The 22,670-nt window shown below is 43.1% G+C and overlaps 3 protein-coding genes across 4 annotated transcripts; all 3 read left to right on the top strand.

The window, feature by feature from the left end:
- Nucleotides 1-1,934: 1,934 nt before the first annotated feature.
- On the top strand, nt 1,935-11,991 carry LOC127773154 (TNF receptor-associated factor homolog 1a-like). Its single transcript, XM_052299182.1, has 13 exons — nt 1,935-2,096; nt 2,546-2,763; nt 4,358-4,469; nt 5,232-5,320; nt 5,399-5,467; nt 5,551-5,680; nt 6,104-6,262; nt 6,365-6,725; nt 6,941-7,050; nt 7,351-7,507; nt 8,934-9,346; nt 9,426-9,618; nt 9,982-11,991. The coding sequence occupies exons 2-13, from the start codon at nt 2,586-2,588 to the stop codon at nt 11,791-11,793; spliced, it is 3,783 nt and encodes a 1,260-aa protein (XP_052155142.1). The 5' UTR covers nt 1,935-2,096; nt 2,546-2,585; the 3' UTR covers nt 11,794-11,991.
- Nucleotides 11,992-13,524: 1,533 nt separating this feature from the next.
- LOC127773570 (calmodulin calcium-dependent NAD kinase) lies at nt 13,525-18,397 on the top strand. Of its 2 annotated transcripts, XM_052299674.1 has the most exons (9): nt 13,525-14,073; nt 14,222-14,333; nt 14,734-14,957; nt 15,062-15,123; nt 15,848-16,069; nt 16,369-16,498; nt 17,002-17,327; nt 17,539-17,680; nt 17,798-18,397. In XM_052299674.1, exons 1-9 carry the CDS (start codon nt 14,044-14,046, stop codon nt 18,041-18,043), a joined length of 1,494 nt encoding a protein of 497 aa, XP_052155634.1. In that variant the 5' UTR covers nt 13,525-14,043; the 3' UTR covers nt 18,044-18,397. The 2 variants fall into 2 exon arrangements, with proteins under 2 accessions (XP_052155634.1, XP_052155635.1); XM_052299675.1 differs by lacking the exon at nt 14,222-14,333 and having other exon boundaries at nt 13,527-14,073.
- A 233-nt stretch (nt 18,398-18,630) lies between these two features.
- On the top strand, nt 18,631-20,041 carry LOC127773572 (photosystem II reaction center W protein, chloroplastic-like). The gene is made up of 2 exons (XM_052299676.1): nt 18,631-18,935; nt 19,279-20,041. The coding sequence occupies exons 1-2, from the start codon at nt 18,878-18,880 to the stop codon at nt 19,605-19,607; spliced, it is 387 nt and encodes a 128-aa protein (XP_052155636.1). The 5' UTR covers nt 18,631-18,877; the 3' UTR covers nt 19,608-20,041.
- Nucleotides 20,042-22,670: the final 2,629 nt, after the last annotated feature.

The following is a 22,670-nucleotide window of genomic DNA, read 5'->3' on the forward strand; positions in this document are numbered from 1 at the left end:
TGTTCCTGCTTTATATAGTTTTTTTTTCAAAGACTAGCTAAATGTATGTGCTTTGCTACATATAGATAAAAATGACAAATTTCATAATATTGCCTAAATAAAAAGTAACATATTTTCATGAAAAGTATATATTACCCGCCTTTTTTTATAGAGAATACCCCTTTATTTAATTTCAAATGTGGTTATCCACTTAGATTTAGTTGTTATGCGATATTAAAATGTTTAAGGGGTAATATGTAAAATCTACAATAAGAGTGGGTGGGGAGTCTTTTTAAGGAGTATAGATGTCATTGTAGATATAAGTGGAAGTTCTCAATTTTCATCTAGAAATATTGGGTGGCTAAAAGCAAGTTTATTTGTTTTTTTGAATAGGAGAAAAACTAAGTTTATCCGATAACGAGACTTATAAATTATACTAATTAGGCAAAGATGCAAAACAAGGCAATCCAGTGCTCAAAACTCATACCCAATATATATTTCATATAACTATTGGGGAATATGACCACTTTCTAGTTGTACACCAATTATTGCCTAAGCATTTGTTTCAACATATCATTGATAATATAGGATTAATGGACAATCTTTTTAAGTACATAGGTAATGATAGACACACAGTGCTACCAATCCTTTTGGCGCTTGTACTTCAATTATCTATCATGACACATACCTATTTACAAGTGATTGAAGAAAAGTAGAAACGCAACATCTCTAGCTGTCTGCATATGTATGGATTAAACTGTTATCAGTGTTAGCATGGACTAAGTTCAACATCTAAAAAAGTACACATCTTAATAGTGAAATTATGGAGTAGTGTTCATGTAAACCTAACATTGTGATTATTTTGATAAACACAGAAAATAGATAGAATAAAATACAGGACTAAGTTGTTATGACAATCACGTATACATAGTTGCCAATGAAAAACAACCCACCTCTACCTTGACATAAAAAAAACAATGATGCCGCTAGCGGTGCCATTGAGTGTGAGCGACTAGTATTAGTTTCTAGAGACTTTTCACTTTCTTTCAAACATCGATGGCAGTTGGTAGTATAGATGCAGCACAGCCCAAGTAGCCGCCTGACTTGTGTACGAGAGATGCATCTGCTTCCACCTGAAAATCATGCCAAATACAATACAAAAATGGAAGGACAAAACAAAGAATTTATCATGATAAGCAGCTCACATACCCTCTCACAGTCTCACGTCACCTCCGCCGTCATCTGGTTCAAGCCCTATTTAGGAGAGCTTCTAGCAACTATAGTTTCTCCTAGAATCTCCAACTCCTCCAACGATACATATTCTCGCTCAGATTCTGAGAATCTATAGCTATAGAAGCCAAAAAAATAAAACTAGAAGTCAGAAGCTCGAAAGCCCAGCCTATACGAATTCTCGTAAGTTGACTACTAACTACTCGGTAGAATCTTAAAGCTTCCCAAACAGGTCCCAAGTACGTATCCCACGGCGCGACACAGGCACAGCCGCCTATACGAATTCTCGTAAGTTGACTACTGACTACTCGGCATAATTTTAAAGCTTTTCAAACAGATCCCATGTACGTATTCCACGATGTGACACAGGCACAGCCGCAGTGCAGCGGGTAAAACGAAAAGGGGAAAGCGGGAAGAAAGTCCACAAAGCAAAGAACGCAAACCTCACGTTCCTCGTCACCCCCGTCATCGTCCATAGCCGCGCTACCGACCGACCGGCTCTCATTTCCGGTTTTTTCCTCGCTCCCCCCCACACCCGCATCCATCCACACCACCCGCACGCGCACCCGCACCCGCAGGAAGGACGGGGACGCGGATCAGACCGACCGTGCCAAACGCCAACGCCATACTCCACCTGACCTCACACTCGCACCGCACCGCACCACCTCCTCATCGAGCCTTGTTTTTTTTTTTCCTCGCTTCTCTTTCCTCTCCTTTCCGTCGCGCTGTTCGCTGCCTACAAATCGCAATTCCCCAATCCATATTCCCTTCCCTTCCTTTCCTCCTCCTTCTCCATCTCCACCCTCCCGCCGCCGCCGCCGCCGCCGCCGTCGCCGCGGCACACTCCCCGGGACCAGCAGCGGCCGCCGCCAACGCCGCGGGGGCAGGTAAAAAGGCGCGCGAGACGCCCGCCTCTGCCCGCTGACCTAGATCGGGAGGGTTTACTCGGGCGCCCGGGTCGTTCGTGTATGGGGGCGTGGGCGGTGGGGGATTAGGCTTTCGGGGTCGGGGGGTCGGGAAGGTGTCTGATCGGATGATGGGTGGCTCTGTTCTTCTGGGGTGCGGGGTTAGAGCTAGGGCTGTCGCGGCGATTTTTTTTATTTTATTTTAGTTGAATTTGACCGGAATTTCCACGAATTGGATGGGTTTGTATTGGTTGGATTGTGGTAGGAGTGTTTTTATAGGGGGGTTGGGAGTGAGGGGGGTAGGGTTTGTTAATGGTTTTTGAGTGATATAATCTATTTGATTCCTGTTAGGGTCTTCTCCTGGGAGATTTCCCGGCGCGGATTTTGTTAGCATTTATTAAGTGTGCGCGTGTTGTTGTTCATGCATGCAGCTGCAGATAAGGTTGCTTGAAGCAGTGGAAGATTTCCTGGATGGCTTGTGCTGCAGCAACTGATGATTCTGCTGCGAGCACGGCTGGGATGAGGGACGAGGATCGTAGCCTGTCTGGTGAGTCGTTGTCCGAGTGGCGGTCCTGCGAGCAGGTGGAGAGCGAGAGCCCTTCGACGTCCCCGCCCTTTTGGGACACTGACGGTGATGACGATGATCCTGGTGAGTAAATGCACTTGCTTCGCGTTACGCGTGTTAATAATGACTAAATTATTTGGTCCGTGTCGTTGCAACGCCATTTGAGCTTAACATGATTGGTTCGGACTTGGAGGAAATAGCACAAATTCTTGAGTAGTTAGTTGACGTAGCACCTGTATGCATGATGCGTCTTGTTCAGTTGCAAGTGTTAGGGTCATCTACCTTACAGCTGCCAGCCCAGACTTCACAAAAGATCTCGATCATAAACTGGAAATGGTCCTCGTTGCAGAGTAGCTTCAGAGTCCAGAAGACGGTATACACGTGTGCTCTCATAAATGAGACGGTTTTGTAGCCTTAATGCATAGCGTCCAGTCAGGTCATTTATAGAAATCCGTGAATTGTCAACTGAAGTTGCTGCTGGTTAGCACCCTCCATTTCACAATTTTAATCCAGCTACTCTGTACTCAAGTGTGCGTTGACCGGAGAAGCAGACAATTTAAGAAATAATTAATGAGGGCAATACTTACCCCATACGTTGCTACCTCCATTCCCGGAACATAATTAACGAGGGCAATACTTAAATATACAATCTTGTTTCATCCAGAATTCCCGGAACATTCTGTTTCTTCGAAAAAAACATAATACAGTCAATAATCCTATTTCATCTGTTATGCTGTTCATGTTCGCATTTAAATTCTGGCTGGAATTTGCGCTTCTAGGCATTTAGGTACCTGTGCTTCAACCTGAATAGCAGGAGAATCGCATGCTGCAAACCAACACTACTAATTGCACAGAACCGCAGTTCTTGTATTAATCTTGTGAACAACTACTACACAGCTAGGAGGCAACCTGCAATATAGAGAATTGTGATATGCAGACAATCATGATTTCTTGTAATGCTCCTTTATCATAGCTTCGTACTTGTTTCTCTATTTTTAACTCGCACCAAAATATGTTTGCAAACACAGTCATGGCTAGATAAATGTTGTGTATAATCCAATATGTACAAAAAAGATAGCTGTATGCCTGCCGGTACATTTTTAATTAAAATCAATCAATCTACACTGGTATGGTCCATGGGTCCAGTGCAAAATGTTTCATTCCAATAGGCAAAACGGAATGTCCACCGGAAAAGTATTGACATGTACGCCTAATACCATGCTTAATATGTGTTAATCCATTATTTCTTCTCTTTCCATGCTGCCTTCAAGTGTCATCTTGACTTTCCTCTACAAACTCAAATTTTGAATTAATATTTGCTCTATCAACAAGGAATCCAGATTCATTTACCATCTCTTTTCACGCTACTTCACAATGTTATTTGGTCTCATTGTCATTGATGCAGTTTATGTTTTGTGTACAGTAGTAAATATGATTAGGGCATTTAAATAGGTGGCATGCTTGCCGGGCTGTTCTCACCTGAATTACGTTCATGCTAGCGTCAACATTTGCTATTGCTGCATGAATAAGTTTAACTCTCTTTCCTGGTTCAAGTCCCAATTCCTGGCATGTCTGTTTTTGAACTATTTTAGTATTTATAGAGTAAAATGCTCTTTTTTCCTTTAGAAGTTCTTTTTTCTTTCCTTATTTTAACCTCATCTCTGAACTACCATTACAGGCCCCAAACCTTCAGATTTATTTGGGCGGTATACTTGGAGAATTGAAAATTTTTCAAAGGAGAAGAAGAGAGAAATGAAAAGCGAGCCATTTGAAGCTGGTGGTTACAAATGGTAAAAGGCTTGGTGACCATTGCTATGCATGATTTACCAATGCTTTGCAAGTTACCTCCTATGCTATCCTTTTGTCTCCCAAAATAAAATTCCGCATGATAGTTTTTTTCTTGAATAACCTTTATCCTGTAGACATTAGTACTTTTTTGCAAATATGCCTTCTTTTTCCTCTTATGTTGGTGCCTAGAGAATGGTATTGTCAATTTTCATCTCACCATGTTTCCTTTCCATGCAATGCAATCATATACAAACACCGCATAATTCTGTCTTATATGCATTTTTTGACATAATTGTTTGTTACGTAGGAAATGTAAACTCGCACGATTTTGGGCATTATAAAATTGTTTTCTGTGATTTCTTAATTGAAAAAAGCTCTTTAACAAGTTTTGGATAATGATGCTGCTTTCTTTGCCCTATGTTCGCCACCACAATATTGTGAACTGTTAGGTTTACTTTTCTTTATTGCAGCCATTTATTTCATTTAGATGATTATTGGGTTTGAACACTGTTATCTCTGCTTTAGCTATTATGTAAAAAAAAAAAAAGAAACAACTGTAAACATAGCATACTGCATACTGGTCAACATGTGATATTTATTTAGGGATTTGGCTTACATGACCACCAAATATTGTTTGCTTCAGGAATCTTTGCTGAGGGCCATAGGAACAAATCTAAGAGCTTCTTGTCTCTTTCCAGTTTAAATTTGTTATTTATATATGCCTATTTACTTATTCCTTACTTTGTCTACTTGCTATTTTACAGGTATATTCTTGTATACCCTCAAGGATGTGATGTTTCCAACCACCTATCACTTTTTCTCTGTGTTGCTAATCATGACAAACTTCTCCCAGGTTTGGTTTTTGTAGTCTTTGCTGCTATCTAATGGTGCACCATGGACCTAATATCTCATATTAGTATTACAATTTCAGGGTGGAGTCATTTTGCGCAGTTCACTATAGCTGTAGGCAATATAGATCCTAAGAAAGTAAAATACTCCGGTGAGTGGAATTTGGCTTGTTCTCTTCCTAGGAAGCTACCATTCTTATCTTCTTGAGCTTCAGGTCTTAAGTAAATTTTGTAGATACTTTGCATAAGTTCTGGAAGAAGGAGCATGATTGGGGATGGAAAAAATTTATGGAGTTGTCGAAGATTCAGGATGGCTTTCTTGTTGATGATGTTCTTGAAATCATAGCTCAAGTTCAAGTTATCAGGTAGCTAATCTGTCAGTGCGAACAATTGGTAGCTAATCTTTGTATCATGGTGCTTCCAATTCGTGTCTACTTAATCTATTAGGCTGGTTCATTTGAGCATGTCTGTCTTTATTGCTTCATGTCCTAATCGCGGGAACAATATTTTTGAATTTTCTACAGGTAGTCTGCCAATTTATCTCAAAGCATTGTTTCTTTATTCAATTGCGTTCCTTTTGATTCTACTGTGATGTTCCCATGGTGGGAATTTATTTAATCTGTTCCAGTTTCTCATTCTTTTGCTCTAATTTCCTAGCGTTTTGTAGCTCATACAGACCAGCAAGATCACTTGTATACATTAGATAGTTTGCCTACTTCTGTTTCTTGTTGATATGAATTGACTACAAACTATCATGTAACATCATACTGCTGTATTTAATATGTAAGGGAGAAGGTGGACAAACCATTTCGTTGCCTCGATCGCCCTTATCGAAGAGAATTGCTCCGTGTTTATACGACAAACATCGAGTCAATATACCGCCGTTTTGTTGAGGAACGAAGAAATAAACTTAGCAAGCTGATTGAGGACAAAATGAGATGGTCCAGGTTTGACTAGCAGCTATTCCAATATAATATGCTGCAATAAAAAGCAAAGTATTTTTTCTTTAATTACTGCCTATTGAAATGAGATCTTTATTGGATTTTCAGTTTTTGTGCTTTCTGGTCAGCAATTGACCCAAGTACTAGGCATCGGATGTCTAGAGAGAAGACTGATGTCATATTAAAAGTATTAGTGAAGCATTTTTTTGTGGAGAAAGAGGTTACTTCAACATTAGTGATGGATTCTCTGTATACGGGCCTGAAGGCGCTTGAATACCAGAGCAAGGGCAAGAAAGGGAGAACGATAGCTGATTTGGATGAACTGCCTGCACCCATGATCCATGTTGACATGGACATGTTTGTTTTGGCCAGTGATGTTATAGATTTGCTTGAGAGAGCAGCCTTAGAACCACTGCCTTGTCAACCTGTGTCTCCAAAGGATGACAAATGTTCCCAGAGTCGCATGAAGGTAGGGATTGCTTTGATGATTGAAGCATGATTTTTTTCCCTGTTCAATAATCTCAGTATAAATCTTTATGCTCCTAGATATATTATATTGGGAATATTTTTTGTTGTGAGTTTCTTGTATTGTATCTGTGCATAGTTGTTTGGTGATCGGTTTATTGCAGAGTAGAGGTTTTTCTACTGGATTTGCAGTCTGTCTTACTATTCTCACTGTCATAGGATGGTGCTTCTGGTGAGGTTAACAAAATTTCCATGGAGCGCGAGGAAAGACGCCTAACTGAGCTTGGTCGGAAGATACTTGAAACATTTGTGCTATCTCATATATTCAGGTAAAAAGAATTATTTAGGCTGATTTTCTTTTGGTTACCGATGTAGTGTTGGCCAGTACCAATAGTGGATCCCTAGGCTTTGTGGGTGGTTTATGTTGAGCCTTGGGCATTTGAATGAAATTATTTGACCTCTAAAATTCGAAGACTTCTCTAACAGACAAACTACCGAAATTTTAGAAAGCTGCGTGTACGAATTTTGCATTAAGCTAATGCATATACATTTTTCTAACTTAAAACAGAATAGATTTTTAGACAAATTGTTAGCTACCTAATAGTCCTACTGTGCTCTTTATTTGTCAGTGGAATTGAAGTTGCGTACCAAGAAGCTGTTGCTTTGAAGAGACAAGAAGAGTTAATTCGAGAGGAGGAGGAAGAGGCATGGCTTCTTGGAAATGAGATGAAGGGGAAGCGTGGGGGTGGTGCTAATGAAAAAGATAAGCGTGCAAAGAAGAAACAGGTCATATTCTTTATAGACCTTAGTTTTATTATATTGAGTATCATATTGGCTCTTCTATGTGCCTCAATAGTGAAGCAGAACTATAGCTAGAAGCTTCATAAGCGATTATCGTACCCAATAGTTATTGAACTTAAATTGCTTAGTGATTTTTGGAGTCAGCATTTACAACTTTTGTGATTTGATTTAATTAGGTTATGCATCACAAAAGAAAATATTTAATCCTATATCTTGCAGTTTCATTAGGGTATATTTTCCACATTTCCATCCTTCCCTGCTTCTACTGCCAAGTTGTGGTGAGCAATTTTCCATGTAGTTGATGCTTAGAACCAGCCTCTGGGATGTTTTATTTGGTCAAATTGCATCTGCTTTCTCCCGGATGCTGTTTAGAAACTTTCTGATTGTATGTACTCTGATTTTTATTTTGAAGTTGATAGAAATTAAAAACACATGTTGAGTTGTACTGCACTTGGCCAGGGTCCAATGCAACCTTTCATAAAACTGTCCAAACTGGACAGATACTTGGCCAGGGTCCAGCGTAGCCTATAAGGCATCCACTCTTGGTCATCTCAATTTACTCAGGAACTATATTCTTTATAGTTTCTTCTATCATGGATTCGTGGTTCCATATTACTATTGCTGCACTAGCATATTTCTGTTGCGAGCTTAATATCACGTGCTAGGATTATTTGGGATGAAACGGGTGAAGGGGAATAGATTGGATCATAATAGAGGAAAGAACAGGGAATGGCCCTGAACCTAAACGGCACGTCGCTCTCCGTCGCACCAAGAAGGCAGGGCCGATGGGCGCTAATAAATCTTGATCTAATGCCTAACTGACCTGAGATAGGATCCCTCCTTATATAGATGGAGGACTCCTTAACCCAATCCTAACAGACCGTGACTCTATCCAACTAAGCTACGTACTTATATTGATGGATATCGTTTCCATTGGGCCTAGGACTCCCGGCCCAAAGCCCATGACACTTAATAATAATTATTGGCTTTTATTATTCTCTGATTTTACTGCTGTTGTGCGACCCTAGCATCGGGTTTCCCTTGTGACATTCCAAATGAAAAATGTTATTAGCTCCTAGTCCTGAGTAACATTGAATTATCTTCTGAAGTCTTGTGCTAGTGCCATTCTCGAAGAACAGCTCTTATTCTGGGGTTGAAAATATATTTGGGTGAACATTTAATATTAGTGTGAATTGCTCAGGTACAACTGATGTGAAGTTTTATGGTTTTGAAGACCTCAACCTACTTTATTTAGGGTCACTACATAGCTTCATTTCATCATGTCAGTTGTGTTCTATTTCTATAATTTTATATGCATTTTGATCCTTAGCTCTCCTTAATAGTTTGATGCGATGTTTCTTTCTCTTGTATCATCTTGTTTTTTCCACTAATGCTGAATCATTCTTTTCAGGCCAAACAAAAGAAGAACAATCGTAAGATTAAAGACAAGGAAAGAGACGAAAAATTTGAAGCAAAGATTCTGGAAAGACTTCATGATGAAACTGCGATTGATGATAGTGATGGCTTATCATCAAAGCAGGCCGAAGAAGTGACAACAAAGGTTGAAACCTTGGAAGAAGGTGCTTCAGATAGGCAAGGTGATCTAGATAGTTCAGAAATTGCTCACCGACCAGACTCAGGTGACAAGTATCCTAGACAAATGAATGGACTGAGTGATGTTACTGGCAATGCACAAAAGGTAAAGAAGGCCTCCTCTATGGAGGCTAACTCACCAGTCTTTCTGGCTGATTCTGTTGCTGCAAGCGGCACTCATAGCAGAGGAAATAATTTGTCAGACAGTAAGAACCGCATGACACCAAATAGGTAGGTGAACTCTAGTTTCTAAGGCTTGCATTGTGATGCTAGTAAAATTGGCATCTGCTCTAACTGGAACTATCTGCAGAGGGAAAAATCAGCGTAACAAGGGCATAAGCATTATCAGCTTTTCTGAGGAAGGTGAGGGTATTCCCTCGAGTTCTACTGGTGGTTCGGCTCGTTGTAGTTCTAGTTGCGGCACATCTGCAAAGTTGGACCAAGATACCGTTCTACTCACCTTGAAGGATAAACTCCGTAAGCTGGGGCAACGTCTACATGAGGTGATACATCTTCTTGAAAAGTTAACTGCCTTTGTTTTGTTGTGATATGTGAAGTCCAGCTGCTCTGTTTTGGTCATATGCACGACCTTCCACGGATTATATTATGAGCATTGTTTTTAAATGGGATGAGTGTCACATATGTTGATTGTATGGAATATTTGTTTTCGACCCATTACCCTTGTGCAATTCATATTTAAAATTTATTACAAAAGGTAAACAATATAAGTATGTCTTCCATATTTCACGCCTATGGCTAATGACTGGAGTCTATGAATTTTAATCTCAATTTTTTCGTCAGACTAAACAGCTCTTCCATTTTGTTTTTATTAATGGATATAACTTGCTTTAATCTGTGTGTTTCAGAAAAATATTGAGGGGCGAAAACTTCTCCAAGCTCATTTTGAAGCCATGGAAGCAAAGACGAGTGGTTCATCTCCCTCATCCAGTCCTTTGGAGGAAACACCTGATGTTGTGAAGAGCCCTGAGCAGTCTGCAGAAGGTACAACAGATGCAAAAGCTAATGGAACACCAAATAAGGATGAACCCGTGACAAATTGCGTGGCAGAGGAATCTGTTTCAGTCATGCCAGGCACAAAGAGTACTGAAGCTTTATCTGGCATGGCCCTTGCCAAGACAAAAGTTGAGCCAGTTTCAAATAAAGATCATGTTCCAAAACCAACATTGCAAGCCAATAGATCATCTGCTAATTGCTCGAAATCAACTCCAGTTGATATGGAGAAAGATGTTCCTCTTCCTTCAAGATCGCCACAAATTAATAAACCTGCTCCAGTTCCTCCAAAATCTCCACAAGTTGGTAATGCTACTCCAGTTCCTCCAAAATCTCCACCAATTGAAAAAGCTTGTCCAGTTCCCCCCAAATCACCACCAAGTGCTAAAGATACATCCCTTCCTTCAGTAAGATCACTTCAAATTGATAAACCTGTCCCAGTCCCTCCAAGATTACCCCAAGTTGATAAAGCTGCTTCACTTTCTTCAGAATTGCCACAAACTTCTACCTATAATTCTGAAGCTCAAGAAGAGACTGCTGCCATAAGGGTCGCATCTCCCTCAGTTTCTGATGTTACTGTCACAGCATCAAGACCTTCGAGTGCCCCTGTGTTCCCTGCCCCAAGATCAACTGTACCAGCTACACAAGTACAAGTTTCCACATTGCTTTCGCGCTCATTGAGTGAAGCAACTCGAAGATCAGGAAATGATCCTTCCCCTTCTGCACCAGCTTACATTCCACAAACCTACCGTAACGCTATCATCGGTAAGCATGGGCGGGGTACAACCTCAGGAACTACTGCATATCAGTCAACCTCTCTGGGCCAAGGTACTGCCCTTTCACAGCCATTGTCGACATATGCACCAACTATGTCAGTGACGATGCCTCCTGCTGGAAGGAATGATCAGTTTTCTGGTAGGCATGGATTGGAGTCTGGGTTGGGAAAGCCAGAAGCACGTGATAGCTGGCAACCATGGAATGCTAACAGGCATGTTGACAAACATCTCTGGAGGGATGACTCGACATACCAACAAACAACCAACGGTCATGCATATCCGCAACCTTGGAAGGATGTTAATTTTCTTCAAGCAAGGGGCACAGAAACAGAAATACCCAGCAGGTTTGGAGGACCGCAACTACCTAGGCAGTTCCAAGCTGAGACTCATGCGGATTATCTCTTGCAACAACCACAGGGGGCAGTGGCAGAAGAATTTCCGCACCTTGACATCATAAACGATTTGCTTGAGGAGGAACAGAGCAATGGCAGTATGCCAGAGTCCATTGGTCATGATTACCATACATTTGGTCTGCCGTTGCCGTTTTTGTTAAGAGGCAATTTGGCAGATCAGGAAATGGCTTCTGCTAGCAGTCCTGGGCGGTTTAATTTGACTGAGCCATATTACGACGAGGGATACTCAAGGGCCTATGACATGAGTGCTTTCCAGGGGACAAGGGAAAGACAATTTCCCTCCTTGGATGCCTATTCTAATGGCCTGTCTGACATGAGTCCATCAAAGCCTTGGCTGAATGGCTCTCCTAATCCATCGATGAACCATGCAGTTGGTACAAATGGATACCCCCAGCAAATACCGGACTACACCAATTTGGCTAGTGAGTTGAATGGAGCCTCTCTATACCATCGCCGCTACGCCAACGGTCGCTGGTAACGTGATGACGCCTGTATACAGTCTTGCAATCAAAAAAAATAATGCTTGTTACCTGTAATAGATGTTCAGTCTGGGTCTGAGCCGTGTCATGGCCTGTAATTCCAAACTTTTAATTCCAAAAGGGCAAAGGGTTGCATTCTGTAAAGCGTTCGCCGTGTTTAGGCTGGTTAATGCTAAGTCGAGTGCTTTTCTGATCAACTGTGTCCCGTTTTCCTAATGGTCTTTTGAGAAGAAATACTGGGAACCGTGTCAACAACGGGGTCACCCAGTTTGACGAGTCCCGTTCAAACGGTGGTGCAGGGTGGTTTGGTTTTTGGCCCTTTTAGGTCAGTCTCGCCCCCAGGTGCCATCCACCTACTACCAAATCGTATATTACCGATCTCGATATTGGTCCAGTCTACCCCATGTTCACGTACTTTTAGTCTTTGACCTGACTCCTGAGTAGTGGGCAACAAACATTAGACCTGCTACTGCATAGCAGTAGGTATATGCAACTCCATTCCAGCACTTGGTTCTCAGCAAAAATCTACCAGTCGTAAAACATAACGCAAACGTCCATTTACGTTTCCATCATACTCGTTCTGCAAGCAAGTTCGCTATCAGGGCAATCAGCGATGCTGACCACTACTTTGTTTTTCTCTCTGTTCCAATTCTTAGGCCTGTTTCTTTCAGCTTGGGATTATTATAATCTAGATTATTGGGAGTAAGCTGAAAAAAATAGATAACTTATTAAAGTAGCTTATTATAATCTGGAGCCCAGTTTATTATAATCTGATAAGCTCATTTAGGTGAGCTTTTTCCAGATTATTGGGTGAAAAATTACCCACCATGCCATCCCACTCCCTCTTTAGACTTGCAAACACAAAATCTAGGCTCTAATAATTTAGGAAAGAAACAACTAACTGCTTATTCTACTATAGATTATAACAATCTAGTTTATAGTAATCTGACTCAATAATCGAGATTATAATAATCCCAAGCTGAAAGAAATATGGCCTTAGCCGTTGCACTGGTGCTATTGTGCTAATGATGGTTTGGTTTTCTTCCTTGAGAATTTCAAGCTCTAATAATTTTCTTGACCCAACGCATCATTGACGCTAAGAACGGTTGCCTTTTTATTTTCCTTCCGAAACTTTGAGACAAAATCATTTCTGGGCCCACCCGACAGGGGGCAAGGTCAGGGACGGACCAGAAACCAGAAATGCCGGGGGTGCCATGGCCCATGGTAGGTCCAACTCCACAGCCACTGGCCGTTGGCACATGCCGCCACCGGCCACCGCTCGCGCGTGCGCCGTCGCGCTCGCTCGCTAGTCGCTACCCTACCTAGCTTTTCACAATGTAAATTATTGTAACATTTCTCATATTTATATTGATGTTAATAAATTATATATATATATATATAGATTTATTAATAATATGTGATATGCTAGAATGACTTAGGGTGTGTTTGAGGAGAAGGGGATTGAGGAGATTAAAAAGATACACAAACCGAGGTGAGTCATTAACTCATGATTAATTGAGTATTAACTATTTTAAATTTCAAAAATAGATTAATATGATTTTTTTAAAGTAACTTTCATATAAATTTATTTTAAAAAAACACACCGTTTAGTAGTTTGGGAAGCGTGCGCGCGGAAAATTATGTGCATTCTCACTCCCTATCACGTAAAGGAACACAACCTTACATCGTGAAACGGATGAAGTATAGCATTAGCAGTAGCACTATTTCTTTGGACATCCACGCCTCGATCTCTTCCTGGGTCTAGTAGTCTTCTCTTCTTCCACGCGCAGGCGCAGCCATCGTCGTCATCGCCATCGCCGCCGCGGCGCGCGCGCGCGCGCCCGTGACTGACTTCCGTAGGGGGGACTTCAACTGAGGCACGCCACCCCGCGCGCGCGCGCGCGCGCGTGCGGCCGCACAGCCACGAACGCGCTCCGAAGTCTTCCTTCCGGGAGGGCACGTGTGGTTGGGGTATAAAGGGGGAGAGAGGCACGATGCCGCACGGCGTCGCGCTCGTCGTCGTCGTCGTCGTCGTCGCTCCTGGCCGGTAGCGGATGGGCGTCGTGGTGGGGTTGCAGCTTGCTCGCCTCGCCCTCGCCGTCGCCGTCGCCGTCGCCGTCGCTCCCGGGTTGCTCAGCTTCTCCGCCGCCGCCACCGCAGCCTGAAGCGCGCGGGCGTCGAAACGAGGATGAGGGAGTACGGGCCCGCGGCGGCGCCGCGGCTGCTGGTGTCCGACTCCGGCCGCGTCCATGAGATGGAGAGGTTCTCGCATTACGTCGGTACGCAACCTCGCTCTACTACTACTTAGTACCTTCGATCGATTACTTTGTAACTTTGCTTAAGCATTCAATGGATTTTTTTTTTTTTTTTTTTTTTTGCGGAGCAATATTGCTTCCGATTGATTGAATGGATTGCTCTCCGATGCAGTACATTGACTTGCAAGAACTCAATTCCATCCACGATTTTCGGAGGGGATCGCATGCTCCAGCGTTGGAATGTGTGATTTATGTTTTTTCACCTTGTCTTCTTTGTCGATTTCGTAAGGGAAATTGCGCTACAACCATTTCCTTTTAGTTTGTTCATCACTTTGTCCAATCCAAAAATCCAGGATACAGCGCGGAATTCGAGTGTGCACAGCACACGCATCTAGATAGGCATATTATTAATGGGGTGGCGTGGAGATTGATTAGCGGCAACTTGGGCATAGAAAATTTTGGGGGGGTGGAAATGGAAGCGAGATATTAGATTATGCTTTCCACTCCATGAAACACCACTAGCGAGATTCCAAACAATGGCATATTCTATGTGGTTTGAGTTGTAGCACATCATCACATATTATTCTTTTGTCCCTTTATGATCTTGGGACCAGCACTGGTTTCCCCCCACCTTGTGTCCTTCTTGCCTTTTCTGTTTTCTCACAAATATGTGGCAATTTTCAGCTAGGCAAATTGGGTTTGACCATGTGGATGAATGCCCCCACCTATGTACGCTGGCCTATGATTATCTGAGGAAGAACAAGGGTTACGAAGAAAACATATTCGCGTTCTTCCAAAACAGCCAGGATCCCGAGACTCTGATTGTAAAGTTCATCGAGGAACTCGACAAATGTATACTTGGCTACTTCTCATTCCATTGGAACTATGCAACCTATATAATTTCCCAGGTAAAGGAGTTAGGACCTTTTGCCTTATGGCTTTGTCCTCTATTGCTTCCTTATGAAACTCTCCACTGATATTTTACGTATTGATACAGTGGTGATTTTCACAGGTTTTGACTGTAGAAGGTGCTCCTAAAAGAAAGCTCAGGAACATGGTATTAGAGGCCACTAGGTAATTAATCATCCTTGAGCTACATGCTTGGTAGTTCAAAATATTTAATGCACAGTCATTGCCTAATCTCTGCCTTTTTTTTATGCCAAGTATTAGTTGCTTTAGCTTGCAGCATCTTCTTGCTTTACTGCAGCACAAGTTTTTCTTACTTGACTTGGATGTACTATTAATCAACTCGTATGATCTCTTGTTTGGAGTTCTTTTTGTACAAATATTTTTGTAGGAGTATCATATATTTACAGAATCTCTCCTCATTTAATGTTGTGTTGGATCTGTCTCCTTGAAGTGCTTATTGGTTGAGTTGAATTATTTATTCTATTGACTGGTTATTTTCTTCCTATCTGATCAAACCTTTCACTGGATCAACTTCAGAGCTCAAAATGGATATTTTAGCAGAAACAGCACATTTGAAGTCAAAGCAATTAGATTTAGATGATAGGCATGTGCTTAGGCTAAACTATGGTTTCTTTATTTACTCCTATAGCCCTATGTTTGGCCTGCCATGTTCCTTTGAAAAGTACATTGGTAATTACTTAAGTGCCTAACCGGAGAAGTTCAAGTGGAGAAAATGCTTATAGTTTCGATCCAATATGGTCTCTTATATCTTGAAAAACATGTTTATAACCAGTTACAATTCAATCCCTGTATTTAAGTAGATGAACTCTGTTTCTCTGACATCAAAACTCAAAATGAGGTCTAGCTTCTGACTCTCCACTAAATACAGGAAACAGAGATTTGAAAGGGTTACAAGAAACTTGAAGGTGACCAGACTATTCTCCACATTGGTGGAGGAGCTGAAGGCCATAGGACTATCTTCCCATGTTGAAGCACCACGGAGTGATGTGATGGTCCCAGCAGCACATTGTGATCGCAGCCCAGTTCTACTCTTGATGGGTGGTGGGATGGGAGCTGGCAAGAGCACCGTGCTTAAGGATATACTCAAGGAGTAAGTTTATCACTTCCATGCTCGACATTCTGTTCGTGTTTTGTTTCATCTCCCTTTTCGTGTATGTTTCTCATCCTGTGGTTCAATATTTTGTTAAAGCTAAAAACATTGATCTGATCTGCCAACCAGCAGGTTAATGAGGAGGAGAATAGGTGAATGAGAAATGGCAAGATGTAATAATCAATTAGGAGGAGAAAAACATTGCTTGGACTTTTTAATCAAAGCCAGAGCAGCTAAAGAATATAAAATACTCCTTTTCAGAAAGCTTATCGTGCTGCTACCTGTTTCTTGATCTGCAGAGCATTCTGGTCCGGAGCAGCTGCAAATGCAGTAGTTGTAGAGGCAGATGCATTCAAGGAAACTGATGTAATCTATCGAGCTATCAGCTCAAGAGGCCACCACAATGACATGCTGCAGACGGCAGAACTGGTATTTGTTAGCAGCTGTTACTATACTATATATGTTAATACCAGTATACCAGTCAGTGAGTAAAACGGCACATGACCACTACATGACAACCCAAAATGTACAATTGCAATCATTTACATTTTAGTGTCTTGGAGATGCTGTCCCACCTCCTAAATCTCCACCCCTATATTCATCTTTACTATACATTGAAACAAGAAACCCAATCTCCTACTCCCTCCGTCCCAAAAAAAGGCAAACCCTGGGTTTCCGTGTCTAACGTTGACTGTCCGTCTTATATGAAATTTTTTTATAATTCGTATTTTCATTGTTATTAGATGATAAAACATGATTAATATTTTATGCGTGACTTGTCTTTTTAATTTTTTTCATATTTTTTTCAAATAAGATGGACGGTCAAACGTTTGGCACGGAAACCAGGATTTGTCTTTTTTTGGGACGGAGGGAGTATGTACATTTCAGACATACCATGGCTCATTGTCAGTGACCCCTCGATTCCGGTGCAGGTACATCAGTCATCGATGGACGCAGCCTCGTCGCTCCTGGTGACTGCCCTCAACGAAGGGAGGGATGTGATCATGGACGGCACCATGTCGTGGGAGCCGTTTGTCCAGCAGACGATCACCATGGCCAGGGCTGTGCACCGGCAACGGTACCGCATGGGTGTTGGCTACAAGGTCACGGAGGACGGGTCAATCACTGAGGAGTACTGGGAGCCAGTTGAGGACTCCAGTACAGATGAAGAAGGCGAGACGAGAAACAGGAAGCCATATCGCATCGAGCTCGTAGGTGTGGTCTGTGATGCCTATCTTGCGGTTGTCAGGGGAATCAGGTATGCTTCAGAACTTAATCCTACTCCACTACATGTCTACATTACTGATACTATGCTTGTTCATATTACTCAAACAAATTCTGCTTGATCTTGCCTGTTTCTGCTCACGCTTCCATTATGTCAGCATTGCGATTGACTCAACTGCACTATTTTCCGTGTACTAACAAAGAGGTATAAGCACAAAATTTGACACGGTTAATCACATTGTCAGGAGAGCTGTGATCACCGGGAGAGCAGTGAGGGTGAAGTCCCAGCTGAAGTCCCACAAGCGGTTCGCCACCGCGTTCCAGAGCTACTGCAACCTCGTCGACAATGCGAGGCTCTACTGCACCAACTCCACGGGCGCCGCCAAGGTGAGCTTACCAATGCATTCCGTGTTCGGTTACTGATGTCGTTATCGGGGCCGGTTTTATAACATCAGGCACATTGAGAAATGAGAATTCACCATCGCTCGCTGGCTCTCTCTACAGCTGATAGGATGGAAGGACGGCGAGAGCAACCTTCTAGTGGACCCTGAAGAAATCGGCTGCTTGGAGAGGGTGAGACACCTCAACGACGAGGCCGACTGCGTCCACGAGATCTATCCGGACGGCTCGGCGGCGGCGGCCTGGGAGGCCCTGGTCACGTCGCCGTCGAGGGCGCCGGCGCAGCGGGAGATCATGGCGGCGGTCCAGAGGAGCGAGGCGCGCTTCCGGACCACGTCCACGCCCTCGTAGCTGCAGCACACGATCACTCGTGTCAGGTTGGAATTTTCTTTTCTTTTGACACGATTTCAGGTAGGATTGGGGGTATTTGGGTGTTGGTTGTGTGTGGTGGCTGCCAAATGGCTCGTGGGACACAGTTCGTGTTATGTACGTATCATACTGTACATTGTATCAACTGATCCTGACTCCGTTACCACCCGGCGTATTGTTTCGTTTTGCCGGGCGATCGAGCTGCATCGAATGGAGCTCGTCGGAGTCATCGGTCATGTACACATGTGTCTTGTACGATGTATTCCGGATCTAGACAAGAAACAGCACATACTTTTCATGGTCACTTCAGTGAAAGCACTGATGAAAAAAACTCAATGACACTTCCCATCGAAACACTTGTGTCAAGATATATAGTTTGTTCGTTGAGCCAATGTCCATGTTGGCATGTCGGACGCCGTGCAACCTCCTGGCTCATATATATACTACTACGTTCTGATACTCTGATTGGTACATGCTCACCTGGTTGGCTGGTTCTTCAGGATTTGGATCTGTGGTCCTGTACCTGACACCCACCGTTACATTTCTGAATCTAAGATAGTGGCAGGAGTTGCACTTCACCGGTGCAAACGCCCGCTTACTTTTCAACGGAAATCTACCGCGTCCAGGTGGCGGACGCCCATTCGCTCAGAGGTGATAGACCACGACACCACGCCACGCATGGATAACCAGACCAGAAGAACTAAACACGATTCGCGAGCCACACTCCTGCTGTCACTCGTTGCATCTCACCTAGAGACCAGCAGAGTGTAGGGTGCTGTGTGCCTCTTGCTAGCTAAGCAAGAGATAGCCGGAGCCATGGCGACCATCGCCGCTGCCACGGCCGCCCGCACCGCCGTCGTTGGCCGGCCGTCAGGTAAGCTCACAAAGCTATCAACAGTGCTATAGTATACTTCCTCTGTCCCTAAATATTTAACGTCGTTGACTTTTTAGCACATGTTTAACTATTTATCTTATTTAAAAACTTTTGTGAAATATATAAAACTATATGTATACATAAAGGGTATATTTAACAATGAATCGGATGATTAGAAAAGAATTAATAATTATTTAATTTTTTTTAATAAGATGAACAGTCAAATATGTTTTAAAAGTCAACGGCGTCAAATTTTTAGCGACGGAGCGAGTAAAAATTTTGGTAAAAGAATCGGAGATCATTCAGTTCACTGATGGAAGCTGCCATTGCCCATTGCGTGCAGGGGTGGCTCAGCTGAGAGCGAGGAGGGGTGAGAGGGTGAGGTGCGGCTACTCCTCCAGGGACGGCAAGGAGGCGACGCCCGCCGCCGCCGTGAAAGGCGCGACGTCGATGCTCGCGGCGGCGGTGACGGCGTCGTCGTCGTCGGCGCCGGCGGCGATGGCGCTGGTGGACGAGCGGATGTCGACGGAGGGGACCGGGCTGAGCCTGGGGCTGAGCAACAACCTGCTGGGGTGGATCCTCCTCGGCGTGTTCGGCCTCATCTGGTCGCTCTACACCGTCTACACCTCCACGCTCGACGACGACGACGAGTCCGGCGGCCTCTCCCTCTGAGGCCTTGTTCGGTTAATCCGAGAAAGAGATTGGAGGGGATTGAGGGAATAATTCTACGCCATAATAGAAGTGAAATAAATCCAATCCAAATCCCCCGCTCGCGTGTTACTCGACACGAGGCGGCAGTTAATTATTTTGCCTTCTTAGTTGGTGTAGAGACCAATTGAAGTTACCACTTCCATGAGTCCGTCTACTGATCCTGCCTCTATCTTTTTTTTTTTTTTTTACTGTTCTGCAAATAGGCGGGGCCTGCCTATGCTTGAGTGTGCATGTCGAATTTGGTGTAATTAATTGGAGACGTGCATGGATATTTTGTAACTAATTAAGTTGGTGTTTACCTTGAGTAGTAGCTGGCTAAGTTTTTCATGGAAGTTTCAAGCCAGTTATGCGTTCCACTATATATAGTAAAGGTTGCCACATGCATATTCCTCTTCTTTTGCTTGGATACTAGATGATGAAAGGAATGGTACACCTGCAGTTGCAAGGATGGTTCCCAGGTTAATTGCTTTCAACTCTCTGTAAAGTTAAATATAAACCAGCACTAATAATGTTATGAAATAAATTAAGCAACAACACGAAAAAAAAGAACTAGCACTATGTTCAATTGCTGCAGCTAAATTGCTAATGGTATAAAACTGTCGATATGTTTGTCATGCCTAGAGATCACTAGAGGTTTGGATTGGCTCAACACTGACCAAAAAAAATTGACAAATTGACCCATTTCCGAAAACTTATTTCGCAAATGAACCGCGCATAAAATTACTTATTTCAAAAATGAACCGGAGGTTCAACGCCAAATGCTCCGGCGTTGAGCTTAGCCACCTCAGTGCCAGGTCAACCAGTGCTAAATGTCGTGTCACCGTGGATGGCAGGCCGACTCGGCATGCCGACGTGTCAAAGTTCAGCGCCACCTGACTCGGCGCTGAGGTGGCTAAGCTCAGCGTCATTCAATCTGGCGCTGAGCTTCGAGACATTAAGGCCCACCTGCCCTGGCCGAGAGAGCGAGCTATCTCATTTCTCTCCCTTCCCTGCTCCATGAAAACTACGACGGCGATGGCGGCGTTCCTCTCCGAGCCCTAATCCCTCTCTAACCCGTGGGAAATCAAGGGGATTTGGAGGGGATTTCATGTGGAGGTTGTGGAGTAAGGTAACCTTCTCAAAATCCTCCTATATTTTCTTCATTTGGTGATTTGTTTTGGAGAAGAGCATGAACCCTAGGTATGTCGTTTTTGTGAGAGGAGGAAGATCGACTTCATTTATCGGTTAAGTGAGTTCTATAGGTTAATTTTGAGGGGATTTCATTCATCGGTACTGAATCCTAGTTGGTAGGATGTATTTGGTAGGTTCCAATGTAGGGTTTGGGAAGAATTTTTATTCTCATTGGCGATGTAGTATGTAGTGAATCGAATGAATGTGATGGTATGAAGTTTGTGCCACATTGTCTAGTTTGGTTTACTTGTGTAAGTTAGTCTTTTAGTACCCTTTTCGTTGTTTAATTGAAATAGATGTACTAATAGTATTACTTACTTTGAAAGGTGGTCGGACTTTGTAGATGGAGAGAGTTGTTCGTGTGCACTATGGTGGAAGTGTCCTAGAGTCGAGTAATGGTGGTAGTCAGTTCGATGGGATGTCGGTGAAGATGATTGTTTTTCAATCTAAGCCTACCTTCTAGGAGCTTTTGTGTCGTACGAAGGATATTCTGGGTTGGTCGGACAAGGTGGTATCCATTCAAGATAGATATGATATGGGGGGAGAGCCTATTTCACATAAGCAAATGCTAGAGTTGAATGGAGAGACCAAATGGGAGGCATATGTTGAGATAGTGAAGGAATCACGGTTCACTATGTGCACTTAGTTGTCGTGGAACTACGAACCTATTTTGTTAAATGTGCTTCTGCTTGGAAACTGGTTTGGGATGCTTCTGCATGGGTGTAGGGATGTTTGAAAGTTTAAATGCTAATTTCTGAATATACCTCCGCCACTCTCTTGCGAGCTTTACCCTCCTTGCCGTTGCTGCGTGATGTGGAGAACGGCAACACCTGGTCGGTGCTCTGGAGAGCACCTTTCCCCTTGCGCTGGGGTGGTGGGTGGTTCAAGCTGCCCGCTCCGATGAAATCGGCCATGGCAGATGGACCAAGAGGTGGAGGGAAGCCAAGGGGACGACGCGGTAGCGCTGCGACTCAGAACAACGGCGTTGGCGGCGGAGATGAGGTGATACGGGTGGGACGCGTCTGGAACTCTGGATTTGATGGGTAAAGTGAAGTGGCGTGAGTTTCTTACTTGTTGCTGAAAAAGGGAAGGTAAATGGGCTTGGGCCTAAACTACAGTGCAGCTCGCCACTGTATACTTAACAAGTTCTAGTGATTCGTCGAGGGGCTTAACAACTCATGTTTACCATGAGTAGATCGATGTTATATAAGTATGTGTTACGATGCTAAAACAATTTCTGAAAGTTGAAATGTTAATTTCTGAATAGAAAGAATCTGTCCATGCAAAGATCAAAATAAATTACAATTGTTACAATCATATATTTCAATGGAAAGGGATGAAATTCAAGTTGAGGTGATACATACCATTGGAATTGTTGCAAGATATGAATTAATTTCCCTTCTTCATATATAGATAGCCTACCTTTGATGTGTTTGTTATCCTGTTCTTTTCTTGCATGTACTGTTCACTTTTCAATCATCTAGGAATTGAACAGTACGATGTTTTATGATCTTTTTAGTTTCTTGGCATTACTTCATTACAATCTATAACTAAACTATTTCCTCATTGGCGTTTGCTCCATACATGCACATTACTTAAATATCCCGCGTCCAGTCTGTTGCAGGTACCGTGACGCATTTCACTAACCTAGCTAACCGCAACGAGGAACTGGAGGCCCAGCTTCAACAACTTCGCTCCAGCTTCAACATCCTCCAAGCCTTTGCCACTCCCTTCGTCGCTGTCCTGATTTGTATCATCGCCATCGCTGCGTGGCGTTTCGCTTAATCCGACCGGCTACAAGTTAGCCACAAGTATACTTTTGTTTAGCACATGGTGCTAATGCAAATATGGTAG

The sequence above is a fragment of the Oryza glaberrima genome, chromosome 5 (genome assembly GCF_000147395.1).
Source record: "Oryza glaberrima chromosome 5, OglaRS2, whole genome shotgun sequence".
Lineage (NCBI taxonomy): Eukaryota > Viridiplantae > Streptophyta > Magnoliopsida > Poales > Poaceae > Oryza > Oryza glaberrima.

Bases quoted from the DNA above. Each gene is read 5' to 3' on its own strand.
- LOC127773154 (XM_052299182.1), top strand. From the start codon at position 2,586: ATGGCTTGTGCTGCAGCAACTGATGATTCTGCTGCGAGCACGGCTGGG. The intron at 5,468-5,550 runs GTGAGTGGAATT...TAAATTTTGTAG, and splicing joins TAAGAAAGTAAAATACTCCG to ATACTTTGCATAAGTTCTGG. The intron at 7,051-7,350 runs GTAAAAAGAATT...TTTATTTGTCAG, and splicing joins GTGCTATCTCATATATTCAG to TGGAATTGAAGTTGCGTACC.
- LOC127773572 (XM_052299676.1), top strand. From the start codon at position 18,878: ATGGCGACCATCGCCGCTGCCACGGCCGCCCGCACCGCCGTCGTTGGC. The intron at 18,936-19,278 runs GTAAGCTCACAA...CATTGCGTGCAG, and splicing joins CGTCGTTGGCCGGCCGTCAG to GGGTGGCTCAGCTGAGAGCG.
- LOC127773570 (XM_052299674.1), top strand. From the start codon at position 14,044: ATGAGATGGAGAGGTTCTCGCATTACGTCG. The intron at 14,958-15,061 runs GTAAAGGAGTTA...TGATTTTCACAG, and splicing joins CAACCTATATAATTTCCCAG to GTTTTGACTGTAGAAGGTGC. The intron at 15,124-15,847 runs GTAATTAATCAT...CACTAAATACAG, and splicing joins ATGGTATTAGAGGCCACTAG to GAAACAGAGATTTGAAAGGG.